The following is a 21,767-nucleotide window of genomic DNA, read 5'->3' as shown; positions in this document are numbered from 1 at the left end:
CTACAAACAAGAGTTTTGGTATCGTCTCACTGCAGAAGCCTAAAACCTACTGCGTCATTGGCGCTTTAATGAAAACGAATTATATTACAAATGTTTTCTTTTGTACTTAATATTGAAAATAAACATTAGAATTACAGTAAAATTTTGAACTGATGAGCTTTTAGCAATTAATATCATTATGCATCAAATATTCAGTTTAATTTATTAGTTCTTTTCAAGATTGTTCAAGACAAATATAGTTTCACTACAAACAAAATTTGGATACTGCCCCCTTCTTTAACAGTAAAAACCTAAAGCCTTCTGCGTCATTGGTGCTTCACTGAAAACAAATTACTTGTATATTACAAATTCTTACAGCATTGAAAATGAAAATTAAAATTACAGTGAAAAAAAAAATCTTGAACTGATGGACCTTTCAACAATTAATATCATCATATATCTAATATTCAATTTGATTTTGTTTATACTTTCCAAGACTGTTCAAGACTCATATAGTTTTGCCATTTTTTTAACTCTGCCATTTTTTGTAACTAATCGTGTTAGTTTTTTATGAAAGCATTCTATGGCTTCTAGGCATTTCTATTTGAGCGGAAAACTGCACCTCAAACTTTGTGGAACATGCAATTTCTTGCATGAAACACCAAAATATAATAAAATGTCAAGTTTCGGAGTGTTCCATCACTCGCAAGCAAGTGCCAATGGTATTTTTGAATCTGCATGGTCAATACAGGGGGTGGAGGGTAGGCTAATTCTCGTAGCAACCCCATTCGGTCGTGGTATGGTTCAATTTTTCAACACCAGGTGTCAGGAATCTCATATAATATATGAAAAACACAAATATTCAAAATCAGTATTAACAAACAAATGAACTCTAGGGCGAACAAAATTTAAAGTAAATATTAGAGTCCATCTCAAAACTAGCATAGATTAATGTGAGTAGGGTTCAAAACCCCTTTGCTTTCTAAAAGCCAGAATATAATTTTTACTTTACTGAAAAAAAATTCAAAGGAATTTACTGAAAACAAATGTGCATTGTCAATTTAATATACATATGCTGATATTTATTTCCTAAAATCTTAATTAATTTTGATTTCTTAAAGTTACAAAAGTGAAAATATTTCAAAGAATTGTTTTCAGTAAAGCGCCAATGACGCAGTGGGTTTTAGGCTTCTGCAGTGAGACGATAACCAAACTCTTGTTTGTAGTTATTTTTATTAAATTCAAACTTGATTTGCATATTCAATTTAAGTTTCACTCGTTTTAAGATTTATTTATTCATTTAATTAAATATATAGCGTATGTTTGTTCGCATTGATTGTTTATTTAATTTCTGTTCGTTTTAATTTTCATTTATACTTTAATAGCAAAATATTTGTTTTCGTTTTAAGCTTGATTTTCATATTCAATCAAATCATTACTCGCTTCAAGATCTATTTATTCATTTATATTATTACTTGTTGTATGTTTTTTGCTATGATTGTTTATTTAATTTCTGTTCGTTTTGGGTTTCATGTATTATTTAATAGTAATTTCTGATCGTTTTGAGTTTGAATTTTAAAAGGTATTTGTATCTCATGAGCTTAAGTTTAAAATTGCTTTTACTTTTCTTTGAAAAACTTATTTTTCGGAAAGTTTTTTTTAAATTAATTTTTAAAAGGCCGACAAGTATATCCTAGTCCAATGGATTTAATGTTGACTTTTTGAAGTAAATTAATATCAAATCATTTAAGAATTCATCAGCCACTGTCGTTAAAAGGCGGATCTTTGCCAACTTGAGTGTCGTGAAAATTATTATGCATTGACAGACGTTTCCGCAAGAGCCATCTAGATTTTTAGTATATCTGAGTGTGTGCAGAGTAAAACAAGCTATTTCTGGCATAATTCAGAAATTTAATCTGCTAGTGGCATGGCGAAATAAGTTTTGTAACATTGACGGCTAAAGCAGGGTTTTAATGATTTTGGGTAAATTTTATGTTCTTTTTCTATTATCCAATCGAGTGTTCTGAAGTAAGCTCTTTCGGCGTTTGTCCTGAGATTAGACTTGGCGTACTGGACTCAACTATCTTGACAAACTTCTCCTAGCATCAGTGTTATAACGTTTCATGTATCGTCGAACAAAACCTTCCCCAATGATATTTCTCTCTCTCACACACACTCACCCTCTCTCTCCCTTCTTTTTTCCTTTGCACAATAAACCATTACTGTTTAAAATTGAGACAGAAAAGATAGACCTGAGCGGTAGTCTCTAAATTTTCTTTTATTGATTTCATAGCATGTGTGTGTTTTTCTTATAAGGTTTCAAAAGTAATACCGCCAATTAAATTTTACCTTGTGTATGCAAATTGCCCTTTCACAAATTAAAATATATACATTTTTTTATTTATTTTTTTTCGTCAAAAATTTCGTTACATGTAATAATATCATTTTTTAATTTCTTAGGCTGTGTTCCAGAACTCAATTATCCTTAATGATAATTAAATATTTGTTGTTTCTCTCAGCCTAAAATACCAGATAATAACAGAGATAGCCCCCGAAAAGCCCTTGGTACATACAAGGTGCTAACATTGTAGTCGGTTGTGCACTTAGAGCAATACAAATTGATTATATTTTCGTGTTACCCGTTCTCTTGGAACGAACATCACAGCGAATAGTCAATTATCCATTAATGGCAATTGAATTATGGCACAGTTCTTTAGATTTAGAACCAGTATTTTCATTTCAGTTTCCATACCCTAGCGTTCAGTCGGGAGAACCGACAAAATGTTTAAAAGCCCTGGTTCATATTCGTCGAGAATCGGTGCGACTCGTCAAAGCAGATGTTGAAGCAGTTGGAGCCCAATTCAGTGATTTAAAAGCTGATGAACCTGTATATAACTTTGAGTTTATTTTTGATTCAGATGTCAAATGTTCTGCGAAAATTCAAATTTTATGCGTCGAAGATGCTACACCAACTGGTGTAATGTAAGTAGCCTTTTGTTTTTCGTTGAGCTTCCAGTGACCCATACCTGATGTCTAATAAGGGGAAAAGGGGTATATAAAAAGCTGGCTTTCTCAGAGAATGTGGGAAACTAATGAAAGAGGAAACCCAAGCTCGTTTCCGAGAATTGAAACAAAACCCGGGAGTAAAATAAAAATCATCCAGCAATATCCCAAGGCTAATTATAGAAATTTAATTGAAATGGTGGTTGTATTTATTTTCTTTTTCTCTTTTTAACGTCTGCTGTAAAATAGCCAATAGCCCACTTTGGTCAATTGAAACAGGAAACATTTTTACGTTTTTAACCTCTTTTTTAACTTATGATTCACTTTTGCTTTTGCAATTTTAATTAATATTCGATCGTGAATAAACTAAAATTAAACGTGAGTTAAACTCGTTTTGGAATTTTTCTAATTCTGCTTGCAAATGCTCAAAGACCTTATTTTGCTAAACTCCATGAGCTTACATTTGGAAACCAAAGATGGTATAGATTTCCCACGGGTATGGATCCTGCCCCCGAAGACGGACACATTGATATCTCTTTAAGTAGCGTTGTTTGGTGCCTGTGGTATTCTAAGGTCGTAAGTAACGCGGCACTGCCGGCGATGGTATTAACTTTGAATTCCTCATTACGCCACTGTTAAAGGGCTGAAGATTCCTTCCTATTCAGTTTCCTATTTTCTTTCCCTTTTAGTGCCAAGTATTTTGATGAAACCTTGCCGTAAAAGCATATAGTTCGTTCTATTTTTCTGTTAATTCTATTGACTATTCACTTTAATTGAGATAGGACTTTGCTTTTGAAGAATGAGTTCGATTGTCTCCTCAACTACCGTCTCAAGCTAAAAGACGTATTTCAATAAACTACTTTTGGTGTTAAGGATTTTACTAAAGTCGTATACCGCACACATTTATAAAGCAAATGAATGTCGGCAGAGGACGGGTGCTGACAGTCAATGGAACCTGTTACCATAAATATTACCATGGTGTTCATATAACAATACCGTAGGCGTATCTCGCTGTTTATGATATGAGGGGTTTTCCAGAGGCAACGCTGTAGCGTTGCTTATAGTAAAGGCCATACGGCTCCAATGTTTTATTTTTATTTATTATTTTTTTTCCCAGAGACACTTCATACGGAAGGGGTCGTCGTAGAAACTTCAAAGGGGGCTCATTCGATTGGAAATCGAGAGTTCTAGTGCCCTTTTTAATAGTCGAAAATGATTGGAGGGCAACTAGCCCCCCCCCCACGCCCAGCATTCCCCCAAACACATCCAATCAAAATTTGGAGATAGTCATTTTGTTCAGCGTAGTTGATTTCCAGATAGAAAATATATTTTAGATGAGGAGACTCCCCCATAACCCTCAGGGCAAGAGTTTTAAGTTAAGCCCTGGGGGAATATAAGGTTTTTATAAAAGGTGTTGTCGTAGAAACTTCAAGACAGGCTCATTCGATTGGAAATTCAAAGGGATAGTGCCCTTTTTAATAGTCAAAAGTGATTGGAGGGCACCTAGCCCCCCCCCCCCCCGCACCTCAGTCCACCAAACACATCCCATCAAAATTTTTAGATGGCCATTTTGTTGAGCAGAGTTTTTCTACAGATAGAAAATATGTTTTTGAGGAGGACAATCCCCCACAACCCTCAAGGCAAGGGTTTTAAGTTATACCCTGGGGTTATATAAGGTTTTTATAGAAGGTGGTGTCGTAGAAATTTAAAAAAGGCCCATTCGATTTGAAATTTAAATGGCTAGTGCCCTTTTTAATAGTCGAAAATAATTTGATGGCAACCAACCCTCCTTTCACGCGCGCCTTTTCCCCAAACACATACAATGAAAATTTTTAGACAACCAGCTAATTAAACGTGGTTTTAAGTTCTGAAAATTAGGTTTTCGAAGTTGAAAACTCCCCCACAGCCCTCAGGGCAAGGGTTGTAAGTTATGCCCCTGGGGGCATATAAGGTTTTGTATAGACAACATTGTCGGATAAACTTTGGAGAGGGCTCATTTGATTGAAAGTTGAAAATTCTAGTTCACTTTTTAAGCGTCAAAAGATATTGGAGGGTAACCAGCTTCCCGCCCCCCTAAACCCTATTGTCCCAAATGCATCCAATAAAAATTTTAAGATTTTGTTAAAAATAGTTCAAAGATTATATAAGAAAAATTCCAGTGCTGACACAACCCACCAGGGCCCGGGGACAGGCGTTATAAGTTATGCTCTGGGGGCATATATGGCTCTTATGGAAGGGATGCTCATATTAACTTCAAAGAGGTATCATTTGATTGGAAATGGAAAGTTTTAGTTCACTTTTTAAGAGTCAAAAGAGATTGGAGGGCACCTAGCCCTCCCCCCTCTACTTCCTTTTTTCGTCAAACTCATCCGATAAGAACCTTGAGATAGCTTTTTTTAAAATATTTCAAAGACCATATAACGAAAACTCAGGGGTCAACACAGCCCTCCAGGGCCCGAGGGCAGGTGTTGTAAGTTATGCCCTTGGGGAATATATGGTTCTTATTGAAGGGATACTCGTGAAAAATTTAGAGATGGCTCATTTGATTGGAAATTGAAAGTTCTAGTTAAGTTTTTTCGAGTCAAAAGATATTGGAGGGCAACTAGCCCCCCACGCCCCTTTTCTCCAAATATATCCAATAAAAATTTTGAGATAGACTATAAGTTAAAAATTTCTCAAAAGTCAGATAAAAAAAAAACTCAGGTGTCGTCACAACCCCCCAGGGCCCAGGGGCAAGCTTTGTAAGTTATGCCCTGGGGCATATATTGTTCATATGAAAGGGACGCTCTTATAAACTTCAGAGAGGGATCATTTGATTGGATATTGAAATCCAGCCCTTTTTAAGAGTCTAAAGTGATCAGAGGGCAACTGGCCCCCCAAGCCCTTTTCCCCCAAATACGTCTGATAAAAAATTTGGGGTAGCCATTTTGTTAAAAATAGTTCAAAGATCACATAACAAAACTGCTTTACGTATGGTCATTTCGTTAAAAATAGTTTTAAGGTCAGATAAGAAAAACTCCTGTGTCGACCCCCCCCAGGCTCGGGGCAGGTGTTGTAAGCATTGCTCTGGGGGCATCTCTGGTTCTTATGGAAGGTATGATCGTATAAACTTCAGAGAGGGTTAATTTGAATGTAAATTAAAAGTTGTAGTTCATTTTCTCATAGTGAAAAAGATCAGAGGGCAACTAGCCCCTCCCCTCTTCCACGCTTTTGGGCGTATCGGATGGATAAACCCATCCGATAAAAATTTCAGGTGACCATTTTGTTAAAAATAGTTCAACCATCAGAAATTGCAACTCCAGGGTCGACAAAGCCTCCCAGGGCCGAGGGACATGCGTTGTAAGTTATACTCAGGGGATTTATATGGTTTTTATAGAAGGGATACTCGCATTAACTTCAGAGAAGGCACATTTGATTGAAAATAGAAAGTTTTAGTTCACTTTTAAAGAGTCAAAAGAGACCGAAGCTTAATCTAGTCCCCCCACGCCCTTTTTCCCCAAACCCATCCGATAAAAATTTTGAGATGGCAATTTTGTTAAAATAGTTCAAACATCAGATAATAAAAACTCTGAGGTTGACACAAACCAATTTTTTCACTTTGATATTGTTACTTTGATATCAGTTTTGATACTTTGATGAATATTTGATTTTTTATTTAAAGTTTGATTTTGAAATGAGGAATTTTAAAAAACTTGAAATTTTTTGCAATCAAAAACGAACAACAATTAATTAAAAAAAAACTTTCCGAAAAAATAAGTTTTTCAAAGAAAAGTAAAGGCCATTTTAAACTTAAGCTCAGCACATACAAATACCGTTTAAAATTCAAACTCAAAACGACCAGAAATTACTATTAAAGAATAAATGAAACCCAAAACGAACAGAAATTAAATAAACAATCATAGCAAAAACATACAACAAGTAATAACATAAATGAATAAATAGATCGTAAAGTGAGTAATGCTTAGATTGAATATGAAAATCAAGCTTAAGACGAAAAATATATTTTCCTATTGAAGTACAAATAATCTTAAAACGAACAGAAATTAAATAAACAATCAATGCAAACAAACATACAATAGATTTAAATGTAAATTAATAAATAAATCTTAAAACGAGGAAGCTTAAATTGAATAAGCAAATTAAGCTTGAAGTAAACAAAAATCACCACAAACAAGAGTTTGGGTATGACCTCCTTCTCTCACTGTAAAAGTCTAAAACCTACTGCGTCATTGGCGCTTTACTGAAAACTATATGCGTCTTGAACTGTCTTGGAAAGCATTAACAACATCAAATTTAATATTTTATGTATAATAATATTAATTGTTGAAAGATCCATCAGTTCAAGAATTTATTTCGCTGTAATTGTATTTTATTTTCAAATGCTATAAGAACTAGACAAAAAAGTGTTTATAACACAATCCGTTTTCATTTAATCGGCAAAGACGCAGTTGGATTTTGGTTTTTATATACACTTAGGAAAGGAGGCAGAACCCAATCACTTATTTTTAGCGGCACTATATTCGTCTTTAAAAATTTTAAAAAGAGCTAATAAATTAAACTGAATATTTGATGTATAATGATATTAATTGCTGAAAGCTCATCAGTTTAAAATGTTACTATAATTTTAATGTTTATTTTGTGAGATAGATACAAAAGAAAATATTTGCCACAAAATTGGTTTTCAGTATAGCGCTAGTGACGCAGTAGGTTTTAGACTTTTACAGTGAGAGAAGGAGGTCAAACCCAAACTCTTATTTCTGGTGATTATTGTTTCTTTCAAGCTTAATTTGCATTTTCAAATTTAAGTTTCACTCATTTTAAGATTTATTTATTAATTTACATTAATATCTATTGTATGTTTGTTTGCATTGATTGTTTATTTAATTTCTGTTCGTTTTAAGTTTCATTTGTACTTCAATAGGAAAATATTTTTTTTTATCTCAAGCTTGATATTCATATTAAATCTAAGCAATACTCTCTTTAATATCTATTTATTCGTTTAAATTATTACTTGTTGTATGTTTTTGATATGATTGTTTATTTAGTTTCTGTTCGTTTTGGGTTTCATTTATTCTTTATTAGTGATTTCTGGTCGTTTTGAGTTTTAATTTTAAAAGGTATTTGTATCTGCTGAGCTTAAGTATAAAATGGCCTTTACTTTTCTTTGAAAAACTTATTATTTCGAAAAGTTTTTTTTTAATTAATTTAGGTAAGGTCCGTTTGAACATAAGGACACAACGAAAGATTATTTCAAAAAAGTAAATTTATTTCAGAAAGTGCACACTTTACTCTATTTTTTTGGCATGGTTGCCAAGTTTTTTCAAACACTTATCATATCTTTCAACTAGTATAAAAGTAAACTCTTTATGAAAACTTGCCGCTGGCTCCAATAACAAAGAGTTTACTGCCGTTTTCACGTCGTCGCCATCATTGGAACAGTTGCCACTGAGGTGGCAACTGGTTTAACTGGAGACGAAATATGAGTTTCACATATCACGCCCAAAACGAGGCAACAGAACATGGAATGGAAGCACACAAACTCCCCTGTCAAATTGAAGGCCAAACAAATTCTCTTCCAGCGCAAAATCATGGCATAGACGCTTTAGAATAGGTATGGTGTTTTGTTGGTCGACTTCATGCGACCACTTGGTCGGAACCACTATCAATTCAGAAGCCTACTGCCAAACCCTCAGAAAGATCTGCAGAGCGAAAAAAAACTTGGCATGCTGACAAAAGGTATTGTCCTTCTTCGTGACAATGCAAGACCTCGCACCATGGGCGCCCATATGGGGGGGGGGGGCACGGGGGGGGGGCTCTTGCCCCCCTGGCTGAATGATGCTGCCTTATTTTTATATTTTTGTTCTGAGATTTCTATTATATAGCATTAAAAGTAGCAATTAGACGAAGTTTGCCCCCCCCTGGAATTCAGCTTATGGGCGCCCATGCCTCGCACTGCAGGTTAGCCCCATAATTTGTTGGACAGTTTTGGCTGGGAAGTTTTCGACCATCCACCCTACAGTCTTGATCTGGCGCTGAGTGATTACCATTCGTTTCTCCACCTCAGTGGCAACCATTATAGTGACGATGACGACGTAAAAACAACAGTGAATTCTTGGTTATCGGAGCAGGCGGCAAGTTTTTATGAAGAGGTCAATTTAAAATTAGTTGGGAGGTATGATAAGTGTTTGAACAAACTTAGCAACTATGCCTTTTAAAGAGTAAACCATGTACTTTCTGAAAATAAATTTACTTTTTTGAAGTAATTTTTCGTTGTGAAGTTATGTTTAAACGGGCCTTACATTAAAAATGCGCCTGGTATATTGCTATAACGCAAATATGAGACATAATCCTTGACACTTATCCTTCTGCCGTTAAAAGCGTATTAGAATTTAAAATCAGAATTACCACCTATAAGTTTTAAGAAATCTTACGATTTACTTGCCAAAATCCCAAATTTGAAAAAAAGTCCCATGATTTTAATATAGGTTCCTAATTTTAAATGCCAATTTATTATTCGTCGATGTCTACAAAAAGAATAGCTGTTCCGGTTCTGTATTGTTCTGCCTCTCTACAATTTTCTTTTGTTCTATGGAAATCGTTGGTTTCCTTTTCTTTTATTGAAATTTCTTGTTGCTTTCATGTTGTGAAATTTTAAGAGTTGTTTTTGTTTTAACACAATTCAGTTGAGAAAAAAGTTCTCTCCACGGAAGCTGAAGAATACGGCAAAATTGCTCGGTTGCAGATCTGACCTGCAGATGACAGATGACAGCTGCAGGTTGCAGAGTGACAATGAAGGAAGCTCACTCTTACCCTTGATGTTTAATAACGAGAACTAATGCCTTAGGATATTTTCTGCTCCATTTGCGAGGTTATTTGCACCCAATCTGCAATTTCTCCATTGATCTTTCAATCTGTATAACTTAGCTTCAGATATAAAATTTGGAAATTAGATGGCTAATAGTTGTAGGCGATCGCTTAACGTTCCTAGCTGCTGTTGGGTCCATCACGTCTAATTTAATATTGTTCTGTGTGTCTTCAATGAAAATTTTTCATGATTTCAGGAGTTAAAGACCAAAAGCCCTCTTCAATTTTTAAATGACCCTTGATACATTAACTGCGCATCTCTAGCTGGCAGGCACATATCATTACAACAAATGAGAGAAAACTTCAACTTGAAGTAATTTTTTTAAAAACAAGTTTTACGTATATCATTGTGGAACAAATATTGGTTACAAACTCAATATCATTACCATTAATCAGTATTATTGTTACTGTAATGCAACATTGTACTATTATTATTATCTTCTTTGATAGATTTTAAACTACAGTAAATAGTTCAAGAATAGTCCACTTTCTACAGAAATGATGTCTAACAACGTGTCACCAACGTCATCTTTACGGAATCACAGCAATCCTGCAAACAGGGTGCAATGGGCTTATACAAGTTATACCATAGCATGGTTAGATGAATGGACGAATGAATTAAATGAATAGCACAAATTTTCTAGAAGAACACATCGATAAAATTTAAAACGTGCCAGCTCTTTATGATGTAACCACTCCAAATTACAAAATAAAAACAGTAAATCAGGTTTCTGGAAGACAGATTCTATTGATAAAGCTGTTTTGCTTGGATATTTGAGCAGGAAGTAGGTTTTGGATATTGTAGAAAGAAGCAAATTTTCATCCAGGTTTGTCAGTATACATTTCTCTAACCTTTTTCCGCGGGTCTTTATTTTGAAAACTCTGCCAATTTTTTGATTAGTCGAAAATTCGACAGTGCTGAACTCAGCTGTCAAACAGGATTTGAAGCTGACGATCCATCTGAAGAAGAATTTCAGACTTAATCCAGAAAAGGGTGCAGCGTCTTGACGCCTCATTAAGTGATTCTCGTTATCTTTTTTTTCTAATTTCCTCGTGTACCTTCCTTCATAGAATTAAATTCTGTTTGTAACTTTCGATCATAACTAAAGTAAGTAAATAATCTAGTAAGAACATCCGTTCAGAAGTTTTTTTTTTAGAATTCGAATGTCTTGAATAAATTTGGTAGGTAGAATAAAGCAAAATGCTTGAGTGAAATGAAGAAAAGTGCACTCAATATTGAAAATGAGGCTATCCTCTAATTTTGGAATAGTTGAGATTATAGATTTTTTTTTCTTTATTTTTATGAAGTTTTATGTTCCTTGTGCAGGTTTAGGGTATATTATTTTTCTATAGTTGGTTGTGCTAATGTTTCAACACAAGTCAACAGTTTTTCTGTCCATCGAATTACATTTGTGAAATTAGCTTCGCATTTTTTTTTAGTTTGAAAAATACCTCAGAAACTGAATTCGAGTTTGATAAGTAGCTGAATTTTGTTTTAATTTTATGTTCTACTCGTTTAACAGAATAGATGAATGAATTGTCTTTCAATGAGTTGACGAAATTAATTTAATTTTCGATTTTTTTTTTCTTAAATTTACTGTGTATATTTTGGTTCTTGCATGCACAACTGCTATATTAAGAATGTCAATCTTCATCTTTAAATAGAGAATTGTCTAATTTTATGCTTTTTCTTTTGGTCATTTAAATATAAATTGTGCACGTGAAAAACCAAAAATACTTTGGTGATTAGATTGCTTTAAAAGCTAATAAAAAAAGTAGCCAATTTGTAAGGAATTTCACGCAATATTTACGGGTATTCTGTAGGTTTAAACAAAATGCACGTTATTTCCTTTGACAATATCTGCTTAATTAAATCTCAGATATTTTTTTGGAGGGGTGATGTATTATTTTAAGCTGATCGAAGAGCTGTATATGGAACAAACCTTAATTAATATTCGCCCAAAACTATTTGCGAAGTGTACCCACGAGGACCGGGACATTTTCTGTTTGCGGTTAGTGTTCGAATGAACTAAGGCCTTACGGTTAATTTATTTCTACTATGGTTGATTTTAGAATAGAGAACCCTAAATTGAATTTTCCCTTGTGCTAATTAGAAAAAGTGAGACTGCACAGAAAACACGGAGTCACCGAGAAGAAGCAATAGAAATAATTACTTCATATATTATCTTTGCAGCTATTCCTCACGTGATAGGACAATAGACGGTCCCATGATACATTTTCCTGCGGGACCTGGCCAAGTTTATTCTCAGCCGATGCACTTATTCTTTCCCAGCAGATTTTCCACCTCTGACTTGCAATACAGCCCAGAAAATGGAGTTATACCAGTCGCCGTACAACTGATAGCAGAAGAAGGGGATGGTAACAGAAGTTTTTCTAATTTTTTGTTTTAATTTTTTGTCATTTTATTGTCTTATTGGTTTATTGTTTTATTGTCATTTTTTGTCTTATTGTTTTTTTTTATGAATTATTTTTAAGACTCATAAGAAGTAAAATGCATCGAAGAAATAAATACTATTACTACTGCTAAAAACGCATCACAGCACCAACTTGCCAGAGCCAACACCGCTACTTACGCTCCTCCTCCACCCCACTCTGTTCAAAGCTTCTTATTAATGAAGCAACACGCTGTTTTCTTCTTTTATTAAAAGGCTAGCCATAAATAGTTTCTTAGACCACACAGACTTGAATTTAGAATTAAAAATAAACGAATATTTAGTAACGGTTAAAACTTTTATTTAAGAGAGCGAAGGCTCACTGTCTTAGTTAAAAGTTTTACACGTTATTATATTTTCATTTCAATTATAATGCTTGCAAGTTTTCATTTACTACTTTTGTATTACTTTACTCTATTTTCCTTTTCTTGGAGTAGTGGGTGTGGATTAGATTCACGATTTGCGGAACTGAATTTGAATCACTTTTTGGGTTAGTATTATTATTTTTATTGGTAATATTACGGACGAATAGGCAAAAGTGAGTCGAGGCTTATGCCAAATAGGTCCTTTGCTCCAAACCCAAAAAAACACCAATAATCGCTGGGCTATTGGCGCTCCTTCAAGTGGGGTAATTCCATCTAGGGCTGTTGTGTCCACTGTTGTTTCCTCTATCCCGAGAAACCCATCCATCAGCTCCAGATCACCTCAGGCGCTAAGCGGCACTTTATCCTCAGGACCGGTACAAGCTAGAGAACTTCTTTCTCCCACCTCGGATTATTCATCATGGGACCTTTTCTTGCGTCACAGTCGCCACTTCATATGTATAGTTTTATACCCCTAGGCGCGATTTTGGCAGCCATTATTGGCTTCAATCCATCCAATACTGGAAGAATATTCCACAACATCTTGTCTCATATCAGACACTGGGCAGGGCGGTGACTACAAGAGCAGCAGTAGGCCCTTATTTGTGTCTACCACTTTCAGGGACACCGCGTGAAGGTTATCACCAATATTCCCATTTGGGTAGTAAGGTATACGGTAGTTTATTTTGAAAAGTATGAAATTTAATTATCCTAGTCTATTGTTGGGCTCTCAAGTTAGTAGAAAGTCAACAAAATATGGATTAAAACGTAAACAAGTATAAGACGACGTGTATGCACACAGGGGGTTAGGAATGTAAGGTGTATTGTCCGTAAGTTTGGTCTAAAGGACTCTCTTTCATTTCCTGAGGTAATCGTGGCTAAAAATATGCACCTTTTCTTATTTTCGTGTCCCTTCCTCACCGAAGGGACACTATTCTACTCTCACGGAAGAAGCTTTTTATACCCGCATCTTCAGAAGATTGGACTCACATGCACATATTGATAACAATTAAGAGAAATAGTGTGATCTTACGGCTCGGTGTCTATATTGAGATACTGCTTTCTTTCTTGTCATGATAAGCATGGGACTAAAGTTCAGATAATTCCTGTTGTTCATAATAAGTTGTACGGCTTGCTGTTAGAAGGTTAGGGCTGCCGCAGGTCATAAGTGAGTTTAACACTTCTGTTCTAGTCTAACAAGGTTGTCTATCAACCCTTTTTTGTTGTCTTTAACGCTTGTTTTTATTTACATAATTGTTTGTTGTTTAATATTATTTTATTTTATGTTTTAGAGCCACGTCAGAGTACAACAACATATGTTGTGGTGGAAAAACACTTTGATGGATCCTATTTCCTTCGACCTTTAAAACAGAAGCTCTTTGTTGATGGTCTCTGCTACCTCCTTCAAGAAATTTATGGAATTGAAAATAAAAATATTGCCACGGTAGGGGTAAGAACAAATTATTCTTTAGTCTATTTTATCTATTTTCATTTATATCTTAAAATTAGGCGGTAATTTCTTGCCCAAGTTGGTTAGTGATAGATAAAGGGGAAGCTTTTGAGATGGATCGTAAAGATGAAAACATATCTTAATTTTAATGGGATTTTTGTTTTGCAAGGAAATAAATAATAAGTAGAAAATATACCTGTATTTCAACCTGTTTTTATGCACGTGTAACCATAAAAAAGTAAAATGGTAAGCATTTTGCACCTTGTACCTTTCAACCAGAATCACACAGGACATTTAATCAGAATGATTAAAGATCCAAAATGAAATTGGAGAATGGAAAGATAGGCTTACTAAACTTTGTATAAATCGAAAGTATGCAATTATCTCCAATCTCTTATGATTTGCGGCACAAGTGGGCTCTTACCTCCTTCAGCCCACCCTCCTCTGCCCCAGTCTTTGCTTTTCCAACTTTTCAGCAGTACTTAACCCAATTGGAACTGTTGCTCCTTCGAGACACCCTCCCTTCAACCCCCAACTTTTAAGCGGTATGTTGGGCTTGTTACACCTCGCTGATATAGGCGCAATAATTATCAATCTGTATGATTTGCAGCACAGAGTGGGACCCTTGCTCCTCGAACGCCCCTATCTCTCTCACCAGCGGCTTTTTAGCAGAAAAATAAGCATATTTAAGCCCTGTTTGAAGCAAAATAATTCAAAACTTTCGATCAGTATGACTCTCTGGAGGAAAAAAGTAGTTCAAGACTGCCTCCCATCACCAAAATTTTCAGAATGTAGGCAGGCTTTTTTTTTCACCGATTAGCTTGAAATTTTTGGAGCAAGTATCTTAGACCAATGAGACATGACAATGATGATTTTGGGCCAAGGAGACACAGCGGATGGATTTCCAGAGGCCTTCACCACTTCTTATTCCCTTTTACCCTCCCCAGTAAAGTGTTCATACTTTTTTTAAAGCTTGTAGATGGTACCTACAGCCAAATTGATCTTGATCAAATTAATTTTAAATCATTGAAATTTATTAATTCAGGTACAAGAAGGTTTCGAAGTTTCATTGTTTGCAGATCACAAAGAGTGACTTGTAAGCAAGAATCCTAAAGTTTGTTCATCTTCTGGGACGGAATTTACACAGTAGTGCTAATTAGTCTACCTTTTATTCATTTTCGGTACATTTTAGGTTGGGAAATGTGGTCTTTGTTAAAGGGGCTATGAAACGATTAAAAATAATAGCATAACGGAATGACTTGTTTTGCAATTGTTAGTTAAGTGTTTATGTGGCAATCAAACGGTGATAGACAAAGAATCAAATTGTTCATCAAGTACATAGGCCAAAATTATCAGGTTCCATATTTTAAGGTAGAATAACGTAGACTTTTCTTGTTCATACGATAGTTTTAGAACACAGGTTGTGTTAGGTTTTATTTTTTGGGGGAAAGTAATAAAGCATTAGCTTGTATACGTGGTTTGTTTTAAGATTAACAGCACTGCTTGGTTTTCAGGAAATGGCGAATAAAATTGATATTAAGATCAATTTAATTTAAGACCGTCTTTAAGCAACGTGTGGGATATTTGTTTCTTTAAGAACGAATCCTTCTTTTGAAATGCCATTTTTCAAGTTTCGAGGCAAAGACACAACATCGAGATATTTTTGTCCTGCAGTGCTTTTTTTGTTGAAGCTGACCGAAAGCTGCCGCAACACTTCATGTGCTGCATAAATCTGTTTTATATTTAAGTCATTAGCTCAAATTTGTTAGTGAATTTCATTTACAAATATTAAAAATAGCAAAATACAGGGTCAATGGGGACACTCAAAAGGTAGAGAACTGAAAGTGTAGTGTTTGCGCTAGACAACAGAAAAACTAGATTTATGTTGCCCTAGAAAATACGAGAAAAACTAGATTTATGATCAACTGGAAGTGTGGCAGCAACCTTTGGTTGGCTTTGTTGCCAAAAATTTGGAAGGCTACCGCCGATTCTAGTTAAAAGTCATGTAAAAAATTCTATTACCTTATCCATCACCACCAATCCTTTGTTGCTAGAAAAGAACTGTGTCACAAAAGAACAGTGCCACAATACGCATTAGTGAGAAAAAGCGAGTATTAGCAATTAATATAACTTTCATAAATTTATGGTTTCGGCCTGAAGAGGCAATTTTCTTTCTTCTTCTATGGATAGCTGGGTCAGGCTTCCAATTCACTTTCTGTAATTTGGCTGGTACTTGAGAGCGTACATGAATGAATGAATGGCTGAATTTTATTACCCAGAAAACAAATGTACGTTGACACTTAGCAGAGTAAGGTACCCCCCCCCCTACAGCCGTGCCTCATTTTGATGGAGTTACCATCTTTATTTTTACTGCGCCCTCCCTCCCTCTGAATTTTTGTTTATTGCTGGGCTCTTCCAAACAAAAACTTCTGTGTATCCGTTTGATTTCAATTATATAAGGAGAAAAGTTCTTTTTTGTACGAAATTTAATCAGAATTGACCAAGCCTCTGCTTTTCTGTGGATAACGTAGTGATTTTTGGGATTTTCGCTTGGTGCTTTATAATCAAGCATGGGTACCTCCTAATTCAGGCCCATGCTTGTTTTATAAAACTGTTCGTGGTAACGAACTGTAAGTAAGGAGCGACCTGGCTCAATAGTAACCGAAACTCTAAAAAACGGAATTTTGGATACCCATAGATAAATCAAAAGAATTGGATTTCAGATATATAAATTTCATTAAGTTTAATGTTTAAATTAAGTTTAATTTACCGATCAAAGGCTACGAGCATGAGAAAATTTGCCTGATTTTCGAAAAAAAAGGGCGACACACCCCTAAAAGTCATAGAATCTAAATAAAAATCACACCATCATATGCAGCGTATCAGAGAACCCTACTGTAGAGGTTGCAAGCTCCTATCGGCAAAAATGCGGAATTTTGTATCTTTTGCCAGAAGAAATATCACGGATGCGTGTTTATTTGTTTTTTTTCCCAGGGGTGATCGTATCGACCCATTGGTCCTAGAACATCGTAAGAGGGCTCATTCAAACGGAAAGTAAAAGTTTTAGTGCTCTTTTTAAGTGACCAAAAAGATTGGAGGGCAACTAGGCCCCCTCCCCGCCCTTTTTTCCAAAATCGTCCGATCAAAATTTTGAGGATATAACATGCCCCCCCCCCACACACAGCCCCAGGGGCAATGTCTAAGTTATAAAATTAACCATTGTTTACGCATAGCATTTGTTATTGGAAAGTATGCATACATTTTCGGGTGGGGGGGTGGGGAATAATTTTCTGCTGGGAGAGAATTTCCACCGGAGAATTTTCCACAGGGAGGGAAGTTTCCAGGGGGTGAACTTGTTAGGCGAAATTATACACTGGGGGAATTTGCCAGAATTCCTATTCTTTTTATAATTCTTTTCTTTCAAATTCTTTTGAAAATTCTTTTTATATGCCTTGCTTTCTCTTTTTCCGTCTCAATTTTACGCGTAGAGTTGTTAAGGGTAATTGTCTAGTGTAAATTTTCACCGAGATTGAATTATCTAGACGATATTTCCATGGGTAGGGGGATTTCTCCGTGGAGGTGGGATTTCCTGGCAATATTTAAAAGATGATCAGAAGTTAAATTAAAAAAAAACAAGTTTTTTCAACTGAAAGTAATGAGCAACATTAAAATGTAAAATGAACAGAAATTGTTACATACATGAAGGGGGCTGTCCCCTCCTCAACACGTCCCTCTTTACGCTAAAGATTGAATTTTTTCCCAATTCTTTAAAGATGACTCCTGAAACACAAGGGTCGTTTAATTAGAACAATAAGCTTTTTCAAAAGTACTACAAAACTTTAGTATAAATAGCGAGGTGTTGAGGATGGGTTAGACCCCTTCATATAAATAATAATTTCTGTTCTTTTTAAGTTTTAATGTTGTTCCTTACTTTCAGTGGAAAAAAAGTTTTTTTTAATAATTAAAAGGGAATATATTTTACGATTTAATAATTGGTTTCCTTTTTTGCTGTTATTAAATAAAAAAAAAAACAAGTTTTTTTTACTGAAAGTAAGGAGCGACATTAAAACTTAAAACTAACAGAAATTATTCCGTATATGGAAGGGGCTGTCCCCTCCTCAATGCCTTGCTCTTTACGCTAAATTTTGACTCTTTCTCACAACTCTATTTGTTAAAACAATAAAAAACTTTAGCGTAAAGAGCAAGGTGTTGTGGAGGGGACAGCCCCTTTCATATACGGAATAATTTCTGTTTGTTTTAAGTTTTAATGTTGTTACTTACTTTCAGTTGAAAAAACTTGTTTTTTTATTTAATTTCTGATCGTTTTTTTTTAAATAATGCTGGGAAATTTGGCGGCCCCCGTCATTGAAATGTCCTTTCCCCCATGACAATATCCTCCATGGAAAGATCCTCCCACGTAACTTCCTCCTCCGACCCCCCTCCCCACTAGAAGGGATCCCTCCTCATAACGTCTGAATGCTTCCAAATAACAAATACTGTATGTAAATAGTGGTCAAAGTTCATAACTAGGAGCCCTTCCCTCGGGGAGTGTGGGAGGTTAAGTCTTCCTAAAAGGCATATTTATGAGGTTTTCGACTATGCTGAACAATAGAGTTATCTAAAAATTTTTATCGGGTGACTTTGGAAAAAAATGAGCGCTGGAGGGGGCCTAATTGCCCTCCAATTTTTTGGTCACTTAAAAAGGGCACTAACTTTTTAATTCAGTTCGAATGAGCCCTCTCGCGATATTTTAAGACCACTGGATCGATACGATCACCCCTGAGAAGAAAAAAAACAACAACAAACAAACAAACAAACACACATCCGTGATCATTCTTCTGGCAAAAAATGCAAAATTCCAAATATTTGCAGGTAGGAGCTTGAAACCTGTACAGTAGGGTTCTCTGATACGCTGAACATGATGGTTTGATTTTCATTCTATCACTTTTAGGGGGAGTTTCCCTCTTTTTTCGAAAATAATGCAAATTTTTTCAGGCTCGTAACTTTTGATGGGTAAGGCTAAACTTGATGAATTTTAAATATTTGAATTCGAAATGAAAATCCGATTCTTTTGATGTATCTACTGGTATCAAAATTCCGCTTTTTTGAGCTTTGGTTACAATTGAGCCGGGTCGCTCCCTGCTTACAGTTCGTTACCACGAACTGTTTGAAAATTCTTCTATCACTTTGTTTATTTATTTTTTTTGCCAATCTTGGCAATCCCTTTCTATTGCAGATCAGTCCTCAAGCAAAATGAGATGTTTTTTTGGTAAATAAGAAGAGTATGCTTTCTGGTGGCAAATTCTTTAATTTTGAAATGAGGATCGTGAATCAGATAGTTAGACACACTTAGAAGTACAAAGGCCAGTGAAAATTAAATATGATTGACTTGTTTAAGTGGAAGCCTAAACAGCGATAATTGTCTTTGAAAATTAAGAAGAACCGGGCCTTCAGTTTCTATTGTGAAGGATCTCAGTATGTAATTTTGGCGGTACTAGCGGGTGTCAAAATAAGAAAAATGAATAAAATGTGTATGAAAAATAAGCTAAAAACACATCGCACCAAACAAGTTAAAGTGCCAAGGCCACTAAAAAGGAAATTTGATTCTTTAAAGTGGTTAAGAGGGTAAAAACGTCTTAGAAAATTACCAAAATTAGGATTTAATTTTTTAATGAAAAAGATCGTGGCATATCGGTATATAAAGTAAATAGGGTATAAGAAGTGAAGTGTATTGCTAATGGACCTTAGATTTGGATCTTCGTAAATTTTTTTAATATTGGCCTGCTGGGCCGTTGATTAATTTAAAGGCTCACCTTTATCATTTTTGATCTCACTATAGTGAGGAACTATAATTAATGAACATAGGAATAGCTAATAAATGTCAGAATAACCAACCTTTAAATAAATAAAGGTAATCAACAAAGGAAGTTTTCTATTTGAAATTCCCAACCTTTTCTTTATTAGTTAACTCTGTTTAAAATCCATTTTTAATGTATTATTATTATGCCGCTGCTATCATTTCCAGTGTAAATATTGTACCCATTAGTTGATTGGTTCTTCTTCTTTTCTCAGCCTGCATCCATGGAAGACGTTGAAGATAATTCATCTGAATGTGTGATCTGCATGTCCGAGGAACGTGATACGCTTATTCTACCATGTCGACATCTGTGCTTGTGCAGCACATGTGCCGATTCCTTAAGATATCAGGTAAGTAAGGAATATGTCCAAATTCAAAAAGGAGCAACGGGATAATCTCCTAATAGCAAAAGAATATGGCAGATATTTCGGGCCGGTCAAATTATGAAGGGCTAGGGCTCCTCTATGAGGTGCCTTTAATACAGCAAATGCGGGGAAAAATGGCACGGTAGGATTACCTACTTGAGGAGTTTGATTACCTACTGCAATGCGTACCGGAAAATAAGCTCTGTAAGATATATTGTAATGACCTCATTTGGAATGCCCTCCGCAGGATCTTACTCCTAAAAACCCACCTGTTGATTCCTTTAAACAGAAATTTAACAAAAAAAGTTCCAAGGAGAACACCTAGGTAAATGGTTGACTTGTGACACATTATACTAAGGCCTTGTGACACATCATAATACAAAATTTTTGTTCTGAAAAGGGCTACAGAAAAAAACAACTTGAAAGGGGGCTGTTCTGAAAGGGGCTACAGAAAAAAATGGCAACCAAAAATTTTTTCAGATGTATTTTTGTTACTTTTTTACGAGTCGGACAAAAATTTTGAAAGTGGTTCAAACCGGGTACCACCTGGATACGTTCATGGCCCTCAGTCTTTGGCTGCATGTAACCACGGATTTTGGCATAAAAGGGAAATAAAGTTAAGTTTGCCTTCGAGAATAGAAAATCTGCACCATTTACCGTTGCTCATTAGAATTAAAAACTTAATTAAGAACTCGAAACAACAATATTAGCTATAATTTGTAATTCTTTGTTTACCTTTTGCCACATGAAAAACGTAGGTATGTTTTTTGTACTTTTAAAACTCGCTTGTGGTCTAATTACTAATGTAACGCCAAATACTTTATAATTAAGGGAAAATAACCTAAAACAAAAAATATGCAGTCTTTCAGGAATTTTTACGGCTGAAACGAAAGAAAATTCAACCTTTAATGGAAATCCAGGTTTTAATAAATTAAATGAAGCTTGTTTTGAATTTCCCCGGTTCAGATAGGTGAAACCACACTAATTTCTTTTAAAATTGAAGGTTAAGAAATTTAATTAAGTAGAAAAGAAATTTACAGCTGATCGATTGACGATATCAAAATATTCTTTTAAGAATATTTCACAAGTGTGCTGAGCTAAACATCAATTTCTAGCCATAAGTTATATAGTAATACATAAGCATTATAATATAACTATTAACAAAACGAAAGATAATTGAAATCAAAATTTTGATAAATTAAAGTAGAAGCATATTTGGAATTGTTCAACTTTTGCTAAGTAAAACCGCATTGTGAGTGGCACCTTTTTTTTTACTTCTTATAAAATCAGGGCTAAAACGCTTGTTTCTTCTTTTATCAGTTAAATAATTTTTGTTGGTGACACTGGACATTGTAAATTCATTTATGTCTTTTTTACTTTCAATTAAAATTGAAAATTTAGAAATTCAAATTACTTAAGAAATTAAGTAAATTA

The 21,767-nt window shown here is 34.9% G+C and overlaps 1 protein-coding gene across 1 annotated transcript in view; it reads left to right on the top strand.

Moving 5' to 3' along the window:
• Mrgn1 (Mahogunin ring finger 1) overlaps positions 1–21,767 on the top strand; it is a 139,008-nt gene that overhangs the window by 31,412 nt on the left and 85,829 nt on the right. The window contains exons 3-6 of the mRNA XM_089087835.1: positions 2,723–2,961; positions 12,041–12,225; positions 13,954–14,111; positions 20,184–20,318. Of these exons, the coding sequence (XP_088943961.1) occupies positions 2,723–2,961; positions 12,041–12,225; positions 13,954–14,111; positions 20,184–20,318 (717 nt within the window). The remainder of the gene's footprint in view (positions 1–2,722; positions 2,962–12,040; positions 12,226–13,953; positions 14,112–20,183; positions 20,319–21,767) is intronic.

Source organism: Artemia sp. Qi Xiang Cuo, chromosome 4 (assembly GCF_049724085.1).
Source record: "Artemia sp. Qi Xiang Cuo chromosome 4, ASM4972408v1, whole genome shotgun sequence".
NCBI lineage: Eukaryota > Metazoa > Arthropoda > Branchiopoda > Anostraca > Artemiidae > Artemia > Artemia sp. Qi Xiang Cuo.
Note: the sequence above shows the minus strand (reverse complement) of the source record. Positions and strands in the feature narration are given on the sequence as shown.